This window comes from Ranitomeya imitator, chromosome 1, assembly GCF_032444005.1.
Source record: "Ranitomeya imitator isolate aRanImi1 chromosome 1, aRanImi1.pri, whole genome shotgun sequence".
NCBI classification, from domain to species: Eukaryota; Metazoa; Chordata; class Amphibia; order Anura; family Dendrobatidae; genus Ranitomeya; species Ranitomeya imitator.
In genome coordinates, this window is record NC_091282.1 from 665,517,901 (window position 1) to 665,537,859 (window position 19,959).

Sequence of the window (19,959 nt, forward strand, 5' to 3'; positions counted from 1 at the left end):
ACCTTCTTTAAGGGGGCCTGGGAATCAGCAGGGGGAAGCCTTAGGCCAGCCATAGCGGCAACATGCACTTCCAGATCCCTAATGATATGGGTGGATCAGCTGGAGAAACAGCTGAGGGAGGGGACACCCAAAAATAAGATCTTAGATTCCATCCACATGATAAGTGATTCAGTGGTTTTTTTGGCAGACTCATCGTCTGACTCCGTCCCCTTAACATCTAAATCTGCAGCCCTCTCAAATGCAGCTAGGAGAGCTCTAGGGCTTAAATGCTGGCCAGGGGATTTACAAACAAAACTCAAGTTATGCTCGATCCCATGTAAGGGCCAATTCTTGTTCAAAGAGACTTTAGATGATATCCTCCAAAAGGCAGGGGACAAGAAAAGGGGATTTCCCGAACCTGAGGCCTGCATCATTTAAACGGTCCTTTCGGAGCAGAAATTTTTTTCGTAAAAAACCTCAGAGAGAGCAAAACAGATGGGATGAGGGAAGAAGACAATATAGAGGTTTCCTCTTTGGGAGCTCTTCCCGAGACAAAAAACCTTCGAAGTGACAATCTCCCCAGGGTGGGGGGAAGATGAACCTTTTTTCTTCCGGCCGGGTAAAGAATCTCGAATAGCCTTTGGATCCTAAATCTAATCAAGACAGGCTTTTTTTTCTCTCCCCTCTCAAAACTGCGTGGTGACCTCGACTAAGATCTTCGGTACAGGAACAAAAAGCCTTAGAGTGCGAACTCATGAACCTTGTAGAAAAATCAGTCCTTCAGGAGGTTCCCCCTCAAGAAATGGGGGAACGGGTTCTACTCCCACTATTTCTAGTGTCCAAACCAGATGGCACCTATCGGACAATAATAAACTTGCGGAATTTGAATGGATATGTCAGGAATCAAAAATTCAAGATGGAGGCCTGAGTGTCCATGTGAGCGGACGAGCGGCAGAGAGCTCCCGCTGCTGTACATACAATAATCCTGCAGAGCCGCTGCTGTTCGGTTCTTGAGGGGGCTTACCGGCTGTGGGGAGACTTGGAGAGTCCGGTGGTGCTGAGCGGTAGCGCTGGAACCGGAGACCATGACCAGGAGAAGGCAGAAGGACGCGGGTGCCGGAGATGCAGGCGCAATCCAAGATGGCGCCGACACAAGGGAGAAGGCGGATAAAGAGAACGCCGCATGTAGGAAGCGCATGGAAGTAGCAGCAAAGCTCCAGCAGTTTGCGAGAGCGGAGGCCGCAGAGGAGGGAGCCGGAGCTGATACCGAGGAGGAGGAGGAGGAGGAGGAGAGCCCAGCAGGAAAGCATGAGGTACAACAGGGGAGAAAGGAGAGCAATATGGTGGTGGCAGAAGGGGGACCTGAGGAAATGGCGCCAGAAGCTGAGCCTACCTTGAGAGACGTTTTTGCGCTGGTTTCTTCATGTAAACAGTCTCTGACCTTACAGATACAGGAGGTTAAGGGGGATACAGCCCAGATAAACGCAGCCATGCAGAAGATTGACAAACGTGTGGGGGAGGTAGAGGACAGAGTGAGCACTGCAGAAGACTATATAGTGCAGCTGCAAAAAGCAGAGAAGAAGTTCACTCAAGCAATAGCTGAATTGGCGGCTAAAAATGAGGACCTTGAGAACAGGTCCAGAAGAAACAATATTCGCATAGTGGGCATCCCTGAAAAAGCTGAAGGGAGGAATCCAACTGAATATATTGAAAACTGGCTGTTAGAGACTTTTGGAGATATGGCGCTAACAAAAGTGTTCGCGGTAGAGAGAGCGCATAGGGTCCCGCCGAAACCACCTGTCCCTGGAGCGAATCCCCGTACCATGCTTGCCAAAATTATAGAGACAGAGACATTATCCTGAGGAAGGCTAGAGACATGACGGATCTGACAGTTGAAGGCCAAAGGATTGCTATCTACCCAGACTATTCTGCTTTGGTGCAGAAACAACGGATGATGTTCACGGGTATCAAGAGACGGCTGCGGGAGCTGGGAGTGCAATACTCCATGATGTTTCCAGCAAGATTGAGGGTGGTGGCGTTTGACAAAATTCACTTTTTTCAGAAGCCGGAGGAGGCTACTCAGTGGATCGATATTAATGCTAAAAGGCTTAAAGGAAAAGGAGACTGAAACTGTGGGAAGAGTTTGAATGTGTTTACTTCTCTGTCAGTTGGAAAAGAGTCTTGTGATTGACAACTCAAGGGGTATGGGGTGGTGAAGAAGAGAACTGGATTGTAATCAGTAATCAGTTATAGTTAAAGAGATGTTGTAATGGCTGTTGGGAAAGGGGGAGGAAGGGTAAGCGGGATATTATAAGTGTATGCAGGTTCTTTGCGTCTGTAGATAATTCTATGCTTAAAACTTTGAGACATGCTGTTTTTCAAAAAGTATGGAATCCTGGTATGTACAGTGGTGGGAGGAGGGATGGGAAGGTAATGCCAAACGGAGTGTTCGCTATGGGCGATGATGCCCCACTCTTGAAAAGAGGCGGAATGGATAGTTGTAAGGGGGGGAGGGGGAGTTGGGAGAGGGGGGGTGAGGGAAGTTAGACAGCTCGTGCTCAAGAATGATGATACTCTTAGTGAAGATGAGTCAACTGATGGGGACCCGTTTTAAGATTTTGTGCTGGAATGTGAGAGGCCTGGGGGAAAAATCCAGACGAGCCGCGAGCTTGCAATATGCAAGAGACCAACGGGCCTCAAAGATATGCTTGCTGGAGACGCATTTGGTAAGGGAAAAGGTGGATGTCTTAAATAGACATTGGATTCAGAAGGGATATCACTCTACCTTCTCCACGTATGCAAGAGGAGTCTCAATTTTGGTTCCAGCGGGAGTCCAATATGAGGAGGTGAAGGTATGTGTGGATGTGGATGGGCAGTACGTACTAATACAGTGTATATTGTATGGAGTGATGATGTGTGTGGCTGCGGTGTATATTCTGCCTCCCTACTCTAGCAGAAAGATTAGAGAAGTAATGGAGCGAGTGGAAAGATGGGGGCCGACACCGTTGATGATTATCGGGGACCTAAATAACATCTGTGATGACTATTGGGACAAAAATAAAAACAGAACAGGTCGGAGGGGCATATCACAACATTTGGCACCTATATACAGGAGATAGGTTTGATTGATCTTTGGAGGGTCAGACATATTGGGGAGAGAGGGTACTCATGTTATTCACCAGCGCATGCCTTGCTCTCTAGAATTGATATGGCTCTGGGTAACAGGATTTTAGACACACTGGTTGGGGAGGTGAGATATTTGCCAAGGGCCTTATCGGACCACAGTCCAATTGAGGTGGAGGTTAGATTGGAGGGGGCACGATCGCTAAGCGGGAGAGAATGGAAGATTCATCCTAATTGGTTACAGAGTATTGAATTGGAAAGTATAGGACGGGAGGTGGCGGAGTTCTTTGTCTTGAATGATGGAAGCACAGACGCTCTTACGATTTGGGATGCAATGAAGGCGTATCTGAGAGGACTACTGTTTAGGGACATTAGTAGGTGTAAGCGGAGGACGAGGGAGGCAGAAAAGGCGGCAGTTGAGGAGTTGAAGAAGGCAGAGGATGGAATGGCTACACTGGGTACTCCTGAAGCAGGGGAAAAGGATGAAAAGTGCACAAAATCATTTGGAAAAAATTCTGTTGGATAAAGCTGAGAGGAAGCGGGAGTTTCAAAGAGTGCTGTTTTATCAGGAGGGGGAAACGGTGGGGCATATGCTGTCGTTGGTGGCTGCTGCTCAGAGAGGTTCTTCATATATACACTCATTGGAACCTGTTAGTGGAAGTAGAGTAACGGAAACACCTGAGATTTTGAGGGCTTTTGCGGACTTTTATGCAGACTTATATTCCTCCCGGTTTGGTGAATCGGTCGAGGATACACTGATCTTCTTGGAGGGTCTGGATTTGCCGAGACTGAGTGAGGCAGATAGGGAGAGCCTTGAGGCCCCTATCACTGAGGAGGAACTGAGTCGGGCATTGATGTCCATGGCTAATGGGAAGGCGCCTGGAGTTGATGGGCTACCCGCTGAGGTCTATAAAGGTCTGGCAGAAGTGTTGATTCCTAGATTAAAAATGGTACTGGAGGAAGCTAGGTCCCAAGGGCGCTTGCCAGCCTCTATGAGAGAGGCCATAATAGTGGTTATTCCAAAGGAGGACAAGGATTTGGGGAAACCGGAGTCATACCGCCCAATTTCCCTACTAACTATTGATGTAAAGCTACTGGCTAAGGTGTTAGCTCTCCGTCTTTCTAGTGTCATTACGGGTCTGGTGCATTCGGACCAGTCTGGCTTTATGCCTGATAGGTCAACGGCGATTAACTTGCGGAGGTTATATGTAAATTTACAGGTGGAGTCTGACAACTGTGGTCAAAGAGTGATTCTTTCGTTAGATGCCCATAAGGCGTTTGACAGTGTTGAGTGGGGATATCTTTGGCAGGTGTTGGAATGTATGGGGTTTGGTCCGCAGTTTGTGGCCTGGATACAGCTGTTGTATTCATTACCGACGGCCAGAATTAGAGTGAATGGGGAACTGTCTCAACCTATAGAGCTGGCTAGAGGCACTAGGCAGGGATGCCGCTTTCACCTCTCCTGTTTGCATTGGCTGTAGAACCTCTTGCTGCAAAGATTCGGCAATCTGATAGGGTCCCTGGGTTTAGATATGGGGAAGTTGAGGAAAAGATAGCGCTATACGCGGATGATGTTTTGCTGTTCCTGGCTGATCCGGATGATTCACTGAGAGGGGCCATTGAAATTGTTGAAAGATTTGGTACCGTATTGGGACTAACAATTAATTGGGGTAAATCGGTTCTCTTTAGGGTGGATGAAGTAGGAGAGAATGTGAGCGAGACTGTTGGGGATGAGAGGCTTAAGGTGGTATCTCAATTTAAATACCTTGGAATATGGATTTCGGTGCCAATTGGGGAGTTCCTACAGAGGAATTTGACTCCTGTTATGGGAGTACTCAGGGCAAAGGTCGATGCCTGGAATAAGCTACATCTTTCGGTGGTCGGTAGGGTTAACCTTATTAAAATGGTCCTGATGCCTAAAATTCTATATGTTCTACATAATGCGCCAATTTGGATCCCTCGGGGGAGGTTCCGGCAGATTAATGCCCTCTTTAGAAGTTTGATATGGGGGAGACACTATCCACGTATTAGCCTGGAGACGCTTCAGCGACCCAAGGAAGATGGTGGTTTGGCTTTGCCCAACCCTGAAATATACTTTCTTGCAGCCCAAAGTCAACATTTGAAGGGCTGGGCGCGAGAGGCGTCATCCAGTGCAGTACAACATCTGATGGAAGGGGTGACGGGCCGAAGACCGGTGGTTCAATGCTTGGAAGATGGCTCCTTGCGAGCTTCAGGGAAATTATATCCAACCCTGCTCCTGATTCGTAAATTATGGAACAGATTGAAGCAGATTCGGGGAGTTACAGGGCTGACTAAATTTACACCGATATGGTCTAACAATAATTTAAAGGAATTTGAGGCTCTGGGTGGTCTGATGGAGTGGCAGACTAAAGGAATCTGCTTTGTACACCAGATAATCCAACAACGAGCATTAAAACCCTTCTCCCAATTGCAGGTAGAGTTTGGTTTGAGATCCACAGGGGAATATCAGTATGCGCAGATGAGACATGCCTTTAGAGCCCAAAATAAGAAAGCTGACATTACGATTCAAGAGGATATAGTATTGGAGTATGTGTGTGGAGACGGGACTACAAGGGGAGTTATTTCCACCCTATATAGGGACCTTATGCACACGTATCTGCTAGATTTCCCTATAAAGGCAAAAGCTAAATGGGAGAGAGATGTGGGGCCGATAGAGAATGAAACCTGGGAATCGGTGATGGAGTGGGTTCCGCGGTTGTCTTTGAGTGAACCATACAGGCTCTCGCAGCTATATATTTTGCACAGAGTATATAAATCTCCGGAAGTGCTACACAAAGCGGGGTTACATGCTAACTCTGAGTGTCCGAGGTGTGCGAGTGAGAATGCAGGAATATATCACATGATGTGGACGTGTCCTAGGCTGGCTGCTTTTTGGGTGGTGGTTTTGAGCCGGGTAGAAGGAGCGTATAAGTGCAGAGTTCTTAGAGATCCGATAATATGCTTGTTGGGATATGTGGAGGAAATTGGAGCAGACAACTCCTGGAAGATTGCAATCGCTAGATTACTATATATGGCTAGGAAAGTGATAGCACGGAATTGGATAAAGGCAGAACCACCTGGGAGGAGGGAATTTCTCCAATATGTACAACATGGTCTAAAATTGGAAAAAGGGGTGTACAAAAAAAGGGGGAAAATAGAAACGTTTAACAAAATGTGGTCTCCATGGCTTGAGATGGATTGAGCAATAATTAAAGTCGGGAATCTTAAGACTCGGTTAGGGGTAAACTACTTGAGACAGGGATGGTCTCAGGGGAGTATTGATTGGGGATGAGCTGTCTCATGGGGGGGGGGGTTGTTGGGGATATGTTGGGGTTTATTAAAATAAAGAAAATGTGTATGTAACATATTGCAATGTAAATGGTAATATGATGTTCTTCTTTTGTATATTGTTAATAAAAATCTATTTAAATAAAAAAAAATTCAAGATGGAATCAATAAAACCCACCAGCAAAATACTGTTCCTGAACTGTTTTATGACCATCTAGGATCTCAGCGACACATACTATCTCATCACAAAGAATCCCGGAAATTCCTCAGACTAGCAGTTTCCATAAAAGGAGAAATTAAGTACAAAGCCCTTCCCTTCGGAATATCTATAGCCCCCCACGTATTCACAAAATTAGTAGCGGAAATGATGGCTCATTTGAGGGAGCAAGATATTTTAATAATCCCCTACTTGGACAATTTTCTGATAGTAAGCGTCTCGACCCAAAGCTGCAGAGAGCAGAGGGACAGAGTAATGGGCACCCTAGTGGACCTAGGCTGGCTCCTAAACCTAAAAAAGTCAAGGTTAGAGCCCAGCAGAATCCAAAAATTCCTAGGGCTAACGTTGGACTCTCAAAAACAAGTGTGTCGCCTTCCAATTCACAAAAAATATAAAAATCATGCGCATAGTGGCAAAGGCCTTACGGAACCCCTCCATGACACTGAGGAAGGCGATGTCACTACTAGGCTCGCTTTCCGCCTGTCTATCGGCAGTCTAGTGGGCGCAATTGCACACAAGGGATCTCCAGTGGGATATATTATGGAACCAGTCGGTATTAAGGGGTCACTTAGAGGGTCACATAACTTGAAATTCTTCTGCTATTCATTTCCTAGTTTGGTGGAAGGATACCAACAACCTATCCAGGGGGATTCCCTGGGTGACAAGATTGTCCCACATAATTACCACTGATGCAAGTCCCACGGGATGGGGAGCTCACATGGACAACCAGGTTACTCAGGGCGAATGGGGGAGTCAGGAACTAGAGGCTCCCTCGAACCAAAAAGAACTCTGGGCTGTGAGTCACGCTCTTTCAAATTTTCTACCTTTTCTATGGGGTCATCATGTCCGCATATTCTCGGTCAATCAAGTAATGGTGGTTTATATAAACCATCAAGGGGGAACCAGGTCCCGAGCTCTAATGGACACTTTTTCCAGGATCCTCGGCTTCGCAGAGAAAAATCTTCTATCCCTTTCTGCACTACACATTCGGGGGCAGAAAATCAAAAGGCAGACTTTCTGAGCAGCACTTAACTAAGCAGGGTGAGTGGGTTTTAAATCAGTCCATTTTCGAACAGATTGCGAAAATGTGGGGAACCCCGGAAATAGATTTATTTGCCAATTTCAACAACAAAAAAGTAGAGGCATTTTGCTCTCTGGACCCCAGGGGGAATCCTCGGGCCCTGGATGTCTTTATGCTTCCATGGACTCCGAGCCTGACATATGCCTTTCCCCCGATCATCCTTATTCCAGCAGTCACTTGGAAAGTCAGGGAAGACAAAACAAGAATGATACTAATAGCCCCTTTCTGGCCAAGAAGAACTTGGTTCGAGGATGCTATATATCACCGACCTTTGGATCCTACCGGATCTCCCTGACCTTCTATCTCAAGGACTGGTGTTACATCCTCAAACAGCGAACCTTCATTTAACAGCATGGAATTTGAAGGGGCATTGCTGAGAGAAAGGGGGTTTTCGGAGAACCTAGTTTCTACACTATTAAAAAGTAGGAAACTGGTTACTACAAAAGCTTACGGTAAAACCTGGAAAAAATTCCTGTCCACCTCTAGAGTAAGAGTTCTAGATGGGGTCCCAATTATGGAAATCCTTGAATTCCTACAGAAGAGTCTAGAACACGGCCTGGCAGTCAGTAATTTAAAGGTACAGGTGGCGGCTTTAGGGGCACTATATAATCAGGATGTTGCAGGTAACCCATGGATACCACGGTTCATTAAAGCCGCAGCAAGATCTAGGCCATGAGTCAAAAGCTACCATCTTGGGATCTAAATCTGGTCCTATCCGCTCTAACAGGTCCCCAATTTGAGCCTATAGATTCAGCCCCTCTCAAGGTCTTATCCTTAAAAACCGTTCTCCTGGTAGCTCTAACTTGGGCCCGCAGAGTAAGCAATATTCAGGCCCTATCTGCAGGACCTCCTTTTACAAAAATTTTAGATGATAGTTATCCTAAAGCATGATATAAAGTGAATAAAAAGAAGAGGCGAAGCCTCAGCCAGCTCACCGATTCGCTTCACAGGTGCACGGAACTCGTTCTGACCAAACGTGTCTTCAATCCAGAGTATGAAAGAAAATTTGTAGTTCCAGCTCCTTTAAAAATTTCCAATTCTTTATTAATCCATTAAAAATGTATACAGTGTTACTTCTGTTCTTACATGGTTAATTAATCCACCTGGTAATGAATACCAGATCCGCCCCCATTAGATTTCATTGGGCATTTCTAAAGCACTTATACTTTATAAAAATAAAGATTATTATTATTATTATTATTATACTGCACACTATTAAAAATATACATGCACAACACAATACACAAATTACACTTTCATACTCTGGATATCCTAAAGCCTGACCCAGCCTACTTACCAAAGGTAGCATCCCGATTCCATAGGTCCCAAGAGGTAGTCCTTCCTTCCTTTTGCTTAAACCCTATGAATAGGAAAGAGGAAAAATTTCACACCCTAGATGTTAAAAGATGTCTGGTTCAGTACGTGCAGTCCACCCAGAGGTATAGGAAGGAAGAATCTCTCTTTGTATGTTTCCAGGGGCCGAGAAAGGGACTCAAAGCGTCCAAGAGTACCCTGGCAAGATGGATGAGATGTGATAGCCTTGGCCTATTCATTGAGTGGGAACGTCGTTCCAGAGTGGTTAAAAGCTCATTCCACAAGGGCCATGGCGACCTCCATGGGCAGAGAGGTCCGAGGTATCGATAGAACAAATCTGTAAGGCGGCCACATGGTCAACACCTTCAACCTTTTTTAAACACTATCGACTAGACCTAACCCGCGTCTGACTTAACCTTCGGAAGAAAGGTTCTTCAGGTTGTGGTCCCTCCCTAAGCTACCAATCTCTTTAATTCTCTCCGTGGTGCTGTCTTGGGGGATAGAGGAAAATGTTGTTACTTACCGGTAACGGTGTTTCTCAGAGCCCATGACCGCACCCGCTTATTCCTTCCCATCACGTGTGTGGTGAGCACATTTTACTGATCGTAGCATGTTGTTGTATAGACATGGTGTTTCTTTTCTGATAAGCAATATTATAATGTATATATATTTCTGTTATCACTAACCTGGAGGTCCTCCTGTGCTCTGTAAAGTAACTTATGCGAAGGAGAGGTACCGCTCTTTTATCTGTAGGTTTCCTGTCCCTGAAGGGCGGATCCCCTCTCTCCGTGGTGCTGTCATGGGCTCTGAGAAACACCTTTATCGGTAAGTAACTAAGTTTTTTAATTGTATATATCCATATGTTATTTTAAGTGATTACGGTATATTAAAAGTTACCGTATATACTCGAGTATAAGCCGACCCCCCCTAATTTTGCCACAAAAAACTGGGAAACCTTAATGACTCGAGTATAAGCCTAGGGTGGGAAATGCAGCAGCTACCGGTAAATTTCAAAAGTAAAAATAGATACCAATAAAAGTAAAATTAATTGAGACATCAGTAGGTTAAGTGTTTTTGAATATCCATATTGAATCAGGAGCCCCATATAATGCTCCATACAGTTCATGATGGGCCCCATAAGATGCTCCATACAAAATACGCCCCATATAATGCTCCATAAAGTTTATGATGGGCTCCATAAGATGCTCCATATTAAAATATGCCCCATATAATCCTGCATAAAGGTTACTAATGGCCCCATAAGATGCTCCATAGACACATTTGCCCCATATATTGCTGCACAAATGCTGATTATGGCCCCATAAGATGCTCCATAGAGATATTTACCCCATATAGTGCTGCACAAACGTTATGGCCCCATAAGATGCGCCATAAAGATATTTGCGCCATATAGTGCTGCACAAACGTTGATTATGGCCCCATAAGATGCTCCATAAAGATATTTTCCCCATACAGTGCTGCACAAACGTTGGTTATGGCCCAATAAGATGCTCCATACAGACACTTGCCCCATATGCTGTTGCTGCGATTAAAAAAAAAAAAAAAATCTCATACTCACCTCTCGTCGCTCAGGCCCCCGGCACTTTAAATATTCACCTTTCCTCTTTCCGGCCACCGCTCCGTCTTCATCGTCTTCTGCACTGACGTTCAGGCAGAGGGAACGCACACTACCAAGTCACCGCGCCCTCTGACCTGAGCGTCACTGCAGAAGACGCTGAAGACGGAGCGGAGGCTGGAACGAGGAGAGGTGAATATCGCGCAGCTCTCCCCCTCCCCATTATACTCACCTGCTCCTGGCGTGGTGCAGTCCCTGGTTCCCCGGCGCTGCAGCTTCTTCCTGTATTGAGCGGTCACATGGTACCGCTCATTACAGTAATGAATATGCAACTCCACCCCTGTGGGAGGTGGAGCCGCATATTCATTACTGTAATGAGCGGTACCATGTGACCGTTCAGTTCAGGAAGAAGCTGAGGCGCCGGGAGAACCAGGGACCTGCAGGTACCGCGCCAGGAGCAGGTGAGTATTATTAGACAGCCCCCCCGCCGATACCTGGGTATGATTCGAGTATAAGCCGAGAGGGGGACTTTCAGCCCCAAAAAATGGGCTGAAAATCTCGGTTTATACTCGAGTATATACGGTATATTTTAACTACATACCACTTTCGGCTATATCGAAAGAACAATAACAAATGTATGGTAGGAAAAATAATTGTCCAGTCTGTATCATGGTGTTACTGTGATGATGGATGAAAATTGAATTTACTGTTGGAATTTTATAATGATAATAATGGCAATTCTGGCATAGAATGTTATTTTTTTTTTATACAACTTAGAATGCTATAAGTAAAATTTCTTCCCGAAAAGATTGAATCTCCGTTCATTCTGAGTCTTTTTCTACATCTTCTCCAACATTCACTGGATTTATCCAACTAAAACCTGGCTTGAGTTGCAGGATGACAATACCATCCGAGATCTACCTTCTTAATATATTCAATATGATAAATTCATTGTGACATTTTTGGCTGGCGTCCTAAAGGCCTTTTGTGACTGTTATTGTGAAATCTTTCTAATCTTCTAATCACATCATCACGATCAATAAACCATAAAACTGAAGGTACTATTGTGAATTTTAAGGTACCATTTGAAGTACATTTTCAAGTTTAGAAAACCCATTCACATTTTCTCGTTAAGAATGTTTGACACAATAGATGGGGTCTCTGGTAAAGGTCCTTCATCTATCTGCCAAAGTTTAGAGCTGCCGCAAGACGTGTCCATCACATGCTGTCGCCTTTCAGGCTCACAATCTGAATTCCTTATCAGTATGAGTGTGGGCAGGGCTCACAAATTCCAGACAGATGTTGTCCTTTGTCAAATTTGGGTCTAGGTCTCCAGCGCTGTATTTATAGTGTATTTATAGAAGTTGTACCAGGTTTAGAAGTTCTCCCCTATCCATATGATAGTGGATAACTTTTGAATTGCTACGATCCACATCACTCCTAATAACGGGGCTCTTAGAGAGGTTGCGCATGTCCACCTTTGCTAAATTTATTCTCCATGGAACTTGTAAAAATGGCTGAGTGCTGTGCTAAACTGGGCTTTGGTACTCTTTTTAAGAATGAATGGAGCAGGCCTCAGTTATATTCCAACTGAGCTCTCCAGAGCTCTTTTTGAAGATTGGCAATAGTCCCAACAGTTAGATCCCCAGCTATCAGGACGTTATTCCCCTATCCTAAGGATGTGGGATAACTTCTAAACTTGATACAATCCCTTTAAAGAGCACCTGTTACCAGGTTTGTCCCATATGAAGTGAATGGTTTCCCCCAAAAATTAAGAGATCCATGAATTTAAAAAAAAAAGACATTTAAGACATATTAAAAAGCACACAAAAATAACAATAATAATAAAAAGAAAATATACTGCTAAGGGACACTTGGGCTAACTGAACCTCATGAATACTCGAGAGACCTTCAGGAAAATATAAATACACCAATATTTTGATTCTAAGAGCTAAGTGGCTATGATATAAAGTTATTTTTACTGTAATAGTATTTTGAGCTGAAGTACACATTTTCTTGATATATTAGGCAAAAATATATATATTTTTTTTCATCTTGTACATTTTCATAATTACAAAAAAAAATGGACCGATGCAAAAGTCTGCATGGTTAGTACCTAGTGCACCCCCTTTTGAAAGTATCACAGCTTGTAAACACTTTGTAGCCTTTACAATTTACAAAGGCTTTCAACTTCTTCAGCTTGCGCCTTTTGAGGTAGTCTATTTTGGATTTTGTTGTGTGTTTAGGATCATTACCCATTTCTAGAAGCCACCCTCTTTTGAACTTCAGCGTTTTTACAGAGGGTGTTATATTTGCATCAAGAATTTGTTGAAATTTCATTGAATCCGTTCTTCCTTCCTTCTACACGTGAAATGTTCCCAGTGCCATTTTCTGCAACACAACCTTTAAAGCATGATTAATAGTGATGAGCGAATATACTCGTTACTCGAGATTTTCTGTGCACGCTCGGGTGACCTCTGAGTATTTTTTAGTACTCGGAAGTTTAGTTTTCCTCAACTCAGCTGAATGATTTACATCTCTTAGCCAGCTTGATTATATGTGGGGATTCCCCAGCAACCAGGCAACCCCCACATGTACTTATGCTGGATAACAGATGTAAATCATTCCGCTGCGGCGATGAAAACTAAATCTCCGAGCACTAAAAAATACTCGGAGGACACCCGAGCGTGCTCGAGAAATCTCGAGTAACGAGTATATTCGCTCATCACTAATGATTAATTCACCCCCATGGTTGGCGAGATTTTCTTTTCCTGAAATTCTGTGCCCTTTTTTCTCCACTCTTACCTTTGATAATTGTGGCCAAAGAGTTCTATTTTAACCTCATCAGTCCACAGGACTTGTCTCCAAAATGTATCAGGTTGTTTAAATGTTATTTAGCATACTTCTGACGCTGAGTTTTGTGATGAGGACGCAGTAGAGTTTTTCTTCTGATGACTGTTCCATAAAGGCCATATTTGTGCAGGTGTCTCTGAACAGTAGAACAATGTACCACATCTCCAGAGTCTGCTAAATCTTTCTGAAGGGGCGGTCCCCTGGGATCTTACACTTTTCACTTTATCATGGGTAAGTTTCATTAATGTTGATTTATTTGTGTACATGTATTTTGCTGGCATACTGTTATTGACAACATTATGGGACTAATGATTGGAGATTCATTCTGTATGCACATGCACTTTATTGATATACATTTATGCAGCTCACATGAGTGGTAAATCAGGCATACTGAACTATTTATCCCCTCTTATGATTGGCCCTAAACCATGATCTGTACACTATAGCTGTACTCCCCCTTTTTTGCCCATGTGTTTCCCTTCCAGGGTGATAGTTTCTTTTTTATGTGCACCTCGTTTTTCTTCGTATTCTTCTCAGCTGACTGCGTATGGAAGACTTAGCACATACATTTTTTTGTCTATAGCCGAAGTCAGCTAAAGAGGAGAATTTTTTTTTCTCCTGTCACAACCCTTCTCCAGCAACTAACTGCTACATGCACTTACAATACAGCTCCTCTGTCAGTTGAGACAGGGCTGGGAGCGGAGTTTCTTTTGATTGCAGCCTGTTCTGACACATGACTAGGACGGGCTGTTATTTGAATAATGTGACGGCAATTTTATTACATTTTTGGAGAACCCCTTTAAGGCAACTTCAAGTTATCTATATATATATAATTGTCTAAGGGTTTTTCCGTCTGTCTGTCTGTCTGTCTGTCCTGGAAATCCCACTTCTCTGATTGGTCGAGGCCGCCAGCATCGACGTAGAAATCCCGCGTCTCTGATTGGCGGCCTCGACCAATCAGCGACGAGCACAGCGACGATGATGTCATAAAGGACGTAGATAACCCGCGTCTCTGATTGGTCGAGGCCGCCAGGCCTCGACCAATCAGCAACGGGCACAGCGACGATGATGTCATAAAGGACGTAGAAATCCCACGTTTCTGATTCAGCACAGTATCGACGTAGATGTCATAATGGTTGCCATGGCGACGATGATGTCATAAAGGTTGCCTCGACCAATCAGCGATGGGCACAATCTGCCGCAAATTCTGGAATCATCATTGTCCATATACTACGGGGACATGCATATTCTAGAATACCCGATGCGTTAGAATCGGGCCACAATCTAGTACAGTCATATTGGATATTTTCAACTTCGTCTAAGTGAAAGGAGTGGGCACAGCTGGTAACGTCTTTTGTCCATCCACTGTACCCTTTCAAGTGGTTGTCCAGGACTACAATATTTATGACACCCCCACCAATCAGCGGTTAGCAGAAGTGTATAGTATACAAAGGCAAAGGTGCCATTTACATGAATAGAAGCGAAACTGCAGTACCCAAGAACAACATTGTTTGGTGCTCTGGTGAGTTTGCCAGATGTTGAACTTCATAGATCTGATATTGATGAATTGTCTTAAAGATACTTAATCACTATTTTCTTCCTGGACTATGCTTTTAATGTTTAATGGAGCCTAGGATGGCACACAATCACTGTCCATTCTAGAACGGACACTTGTTTTAAGATGTTTTAACTTTTTATGTGTGTTTAATTTTGTATATGTTTATTTTTAACTTTACCATATCTGTGATAAATATGACTGCGCTAAAATCAGATTGGCACCTGCAATGTTCTAAAACCGTGCCTGCTAAAAATAACATCTATAAATCATTGGCAAAATTAATCTTATTTATATTAATATTAGCACATTAATGTTCATGATCCACAAATAGATATTTCCAACACTGAGCATGAACTTGCATAATAAAAAGGTAGAATGAATTTATAAAAAGACACAAAAAATGTAAAATTCACCTATCAGAATGTTTTAGAATCCAACGAAAAAGCACAGAAACACATGGAGAACATGCAAACTACATGCATATGTTGTCTTTGGCCGTGTTTAGTCTTAGACTTGGGCTTCTATTGTATCCAATACCAAGACATGTAGTAGAGAACATTTAGCTATTTTACAGTACCGAGTCACTAATGTTCAATTGTGCAGATCCAAATCCTGAGACTCACACGAATCCCTAAAAGGAAGGGAACTTTTTATTGATCTCTTACACCATTTGTTCATTAAAGACAGGGTTCAGATCCTAGAATGGTGGTAGGGTATAGGAGATGCATGGACAGAACAAGTTATATGCTTCTTCCGCCATATCCACTGCTATTATAAAACACATTTACACTGGGTATTATTTTAAATAAATGTGATATACGCAATACCCAATCACAAAAATGTGGATGTCTGCTGTCTATTTGAAATTTCTATTTCTTAACCATTGTAGAAATTTGAAGAGTTATGTTTTATGTGTCTGCACTACTCACCACTTTTCTTGTGCCAGCCACCTAACTCACAAGCATCTTGACATGTTTCGCTGCTGGTCTGGCTTCATCAGTAGTATATTAACTTCACACTGTAATCCCTTGCACCCCCTGATGAAGCCAGATCAGCAGAGATTCTTGAGCACTTCTACCCTTTGATTTGAGTGATCATTGTGCTCCTCGGGACCTTGAATCCACTGATTAACACTAGCTACCTACGCTTTTAATTGACTCGGTCAGCACACAATGACTGTTTAAACCAAGTGCAGGCGCTCAGTATACCTTCGGTGTGGCTAAACACTTAAGTACACCTTCCCTACCTACTTGTTTTCTATCTATGTCCACCTTCCTTGGCTCTAAGAAGCTAGAGCTTTTAATCTAAGAAGGTTAAGTTGGTGAACATTTTTTCTTGACTTTCATTCTCAAGCATGCAAGCTTAGGGCAAAGTCAACATCCTGATCCCTCTACTTTGGCATTTCCCATTCGGGAAGAGGCAGCAGGACCCCATAGAATAAAATTGCTGGCCAACCTTGCCAAAATAGTGGACTTTATCTTGCTTATGGGCAGCTTTTCTATCACAAAAACAAGGGAACAACCTTTGAGGAACAGCAGTAGGCATTGGACCTGCCATCCCCCTATTAGCAGGTCACCTCTTAATTAATTAAACATTAGATTTAGATGAGAACATCTAAAAACAATGACTAGAAAAGAGCAAGGAGGCCATATTAAAGATGCCATATTTCAATGCAGTCTATATAAAAAGACTTGACATTTCCTGAACGGAAATGTATATCTGTACCAGCGCACCTCCAGCCCAAAGTGTAGAGGATTTACATTCAGAAAGTGTAAATGACATTTTGTTTATCTAACGGATGATCTCTGTTACTAATCATTTCCATTCCATTCGAGTACTTACAATGCTGCCGGCTTAGGCAGGTTTACAATGTTTTCATGGCATAAAGCCCATAGTTTTCATGTTTTATTTTATAATTACTTTTAATTTGCTCTTCTGTATTGTCTCCATGCTGCACTTGACAGATTAAAGAAAACAAAACAGAATTTGATGAAAAGGAACTGGTGAAAATAAAGCAAGAGGTAAAAATGAAAATGGAACATATTAAACCTCGGGGTGCCGAAGCCAAAGATATCCACGGCTCGTATCAACTCCTTCTTAAGGCAGCCAAGCTTAAGACCTCTACAAATAAGGATTGTTCTACAAATGACGTCCATGTTACGGAGGTGACGAAACGTTTACAAGCCGAAATCTGTAAAATGGAAGCAGAGTATCACAAACTACAAGATCAGTGCAGGAAATGGCTGGATGACCTTACCGAAGAATTTGAGGGTATCATTTGTATTCCTCCAGGAAAAGGTTAATTATATAATAATATAATAAATTATGTCATATATTGCAAAGTCACTTGTGTGAATTTGTGATTTCCTACCATGATTTTTTAAATGTATTTTTTATTTGTTTTTGGGGAGTGATTTGAGCAGTCCATGAATTCCATTCACTATCGTCCCATCTGAATGGCTGCGTTGTAATCCCATCTGGAGTGAATATAAATAAACTAGCTATTGAACGCGTTCTATGTGAGCCTGGCGAGCAGTTTTATTGATACATTTCCGGCACCAAATTTTTTTAAGACAACTTCTGCGCCTTCACATGTACAGTGTCTTTAATAAAATGGAGCCAGATAGCAAGGTATGCGCTGACTTAGTGAAGTATTGTACTGCAAAATTAAAGGTAACCTGTCACCAGAAATAACACTGTTACCCTGCTGATATGAGGTTAATCTGCAGGTTAACAGGGTTATTATGCTGTCTGCATGCAACTGAATGCAGCGGGGAGAAAATTAACTTTATTTTCCCCACTAGCATATGGCTTCAGTCATATGGTCGGGGGTATACAGAGTGACGGCTGTTACCGCAACCCCAACCCTGACTGACAATCCCTGTTAGTCAGGGTCGGGAGCGCAGTAACAGCCGCAGTTCTATATTCTCAGACCAATGACTAAACCCAAGCCGAATGCTGGCGGGGAGAATAAAGTTAATTTTCTCCCTTCTGCATTCAGTTGCGTACGGCGCCATGAAGCGTAATAAGGCTCTTAACATGGAGATTAACCCTGTATCTGCAGATTAATAGCGTTATTTCTGGTGACAGGTTCCCTTTAACGTAGCACAAAAATGTACCAATAAAATGCTCCTCCCCCATCCCCTGGGTGTAGAACGGGCTCAATAGCTGGTCCTGGTGTATGCGCCACTCAGCCTGGTATCCCATCCTATTATTTGCTCCTCCATCTTGCCTGCACTGCTCTTTTTTAATACATACTAACAAGAAAAAAAACAGAACAATAAACAGCACGTTGTCTGCATTAAACATTTAAATAAAATTGCGCCGAAGGCAGTGCATGCGCATATCGCGCTATCAGGCGCCATCTTGTTGAAGACACTGTGCAAATTTGTCTTCAATAAAATGACGCTGGAGATCACACTGTGCACAGGTGCTGATTTCGGCGCCACACTCCTCCTGCCTCACCGGAGATCGCGGTATGTCCTCATGGCACTGGAGCTTGCGGTATGCAGTCAGCGTCTACGCATATCGCGATCTCTGGCACCACATACCTCTTCCATCCTCTTACCTGTCACCTCTATTAACTCTGGATGCATCCTTCTGACTCCGTCCACACTGCGCAGACACAGTCTATACCGGCTTCGGACTGATGGACGCATTCAGTGTTACAGATAGTACACTACTGATCAAAAGTTTAGACAAACCTGTTTATGTTAGAAAAGTGTCCATTGTAGATTCAGTCTTAAGGTAGCAAAGCCACAAAAGAACACATATGGAAACAAGAAGTAAAGCAACACATTTGAAGCAAACCATATGTGTTGTGCCTTAAATTTCTCAAAGTAACCCTCTTTTACTCTGACCTCTTTACACGCATTCTCTCAAGCAATTTAATCAGGTAGTCACCTCGAATGGCTTCCAATGTAGAGGTGTCTCCCGATCAGAGAATGTTTGTGACCATCAGGTGTGTTTTTCACAGGCATGATTGGTACACAGTTCCATACAGTACTGAACCCTATTCCACAAATGTTCTAAGCCGGAATATGACAAGAACCACTTAACTAAGTAAAGAGAATGACAATCCATCATTACTTTAAGATGTATTTATGTTAGTCACTTATACAGTGCAATCATATTTCACAGTGCTTTACAGATATCAGCATCGCTGTCCCCATTGGGCCTCACAATCTAAATTCTCTATCAGTACGTTTTTGGAGTTAGGAAGATTAAGCCTGAAAATGCTAGTAACTTTAAGATATATTCAAGTAAAGTCATGAAAACCATCAATCGATATGCTCAAACTGGCTCTCATGATTATCACCCCAGGAATGGAAGAAGAAGAATTACCTCTGCTGCAGAGGATAAGCTCATCAGAGTTACCAGCCTCAGAAAATGCAAATTTACTGGAGTGAGATTGTAACATTTTAAGTCTTTAGTGTTATTGACATATCCTCCCACGTGCATATTAAACCCATTTTGTTAAAATAGCAAGAAAATATAAGAAAGGCGCAATTTTTAATTTTTTTTTGCACAAGAGAAAAAAAATTTAATCTTCAACATGATTTTAATGTCTGGTTTGATCTATTTTTACTATAAGAATAAAGATATTTTTCTATGTAATTTAATAATGTTGAATTATTTTATCGCTAGGTGTTTGTATTTGTTTTTTGTCATTTGGGCACTGTTCATGGTATAAAAAAAAGATGGCTACTAGAGATGGGCGAACCTGTGAATGTTTGGGCTTGACGGGTTTTGTCCGAATATTTAATAAAAAAAATTTGCTTTGGGTACCAGAACGGTACCCAAACTCTATTCAGATGGGGTGCCCGGACATCTGTTGTTTCCCGGATTGGCGGTAAGATCGTCACAACTTGTCAGTGCGCTGCTGTGACGTGGTAAAAAGGTTACCGCCAATCACAGGCATCGTCTGATGAGAGTACTACACCTGCTCT

General features: G+C 43.0%; 1 protein-coding gene across 2 annotated transcripts in view; it reads left to right on the top strand.

Moving 5' to 3' along the window:
• The window catches only part of TEDC1 (tubulin epsilon and delta complex 1), a 95,134-nt gene extending 77,779 nt beyond the window's left edge, over nt 1-17,355 (top strand). The window contains exon 8 of one of the 2 annotated variants that reach the window (XM_069729067.1): nt 16,975-17,355. In XM_069729067.1, coding sequence (XP_069585168.1) covers nt 16,975-17,313 — 339 coding nt within the window. In that variant the 3' untranslated portion in view covers nt 17,314-17,355. The remainder of the gene's footprint in view (nt 1-16,974) is intronic. The other variant, XM_069729076.1, reaches the window with a different exon arrangement.
• The last annotated feature ends 2,604 nt before the right edge of the window (nt 17,356-19,959 follow it).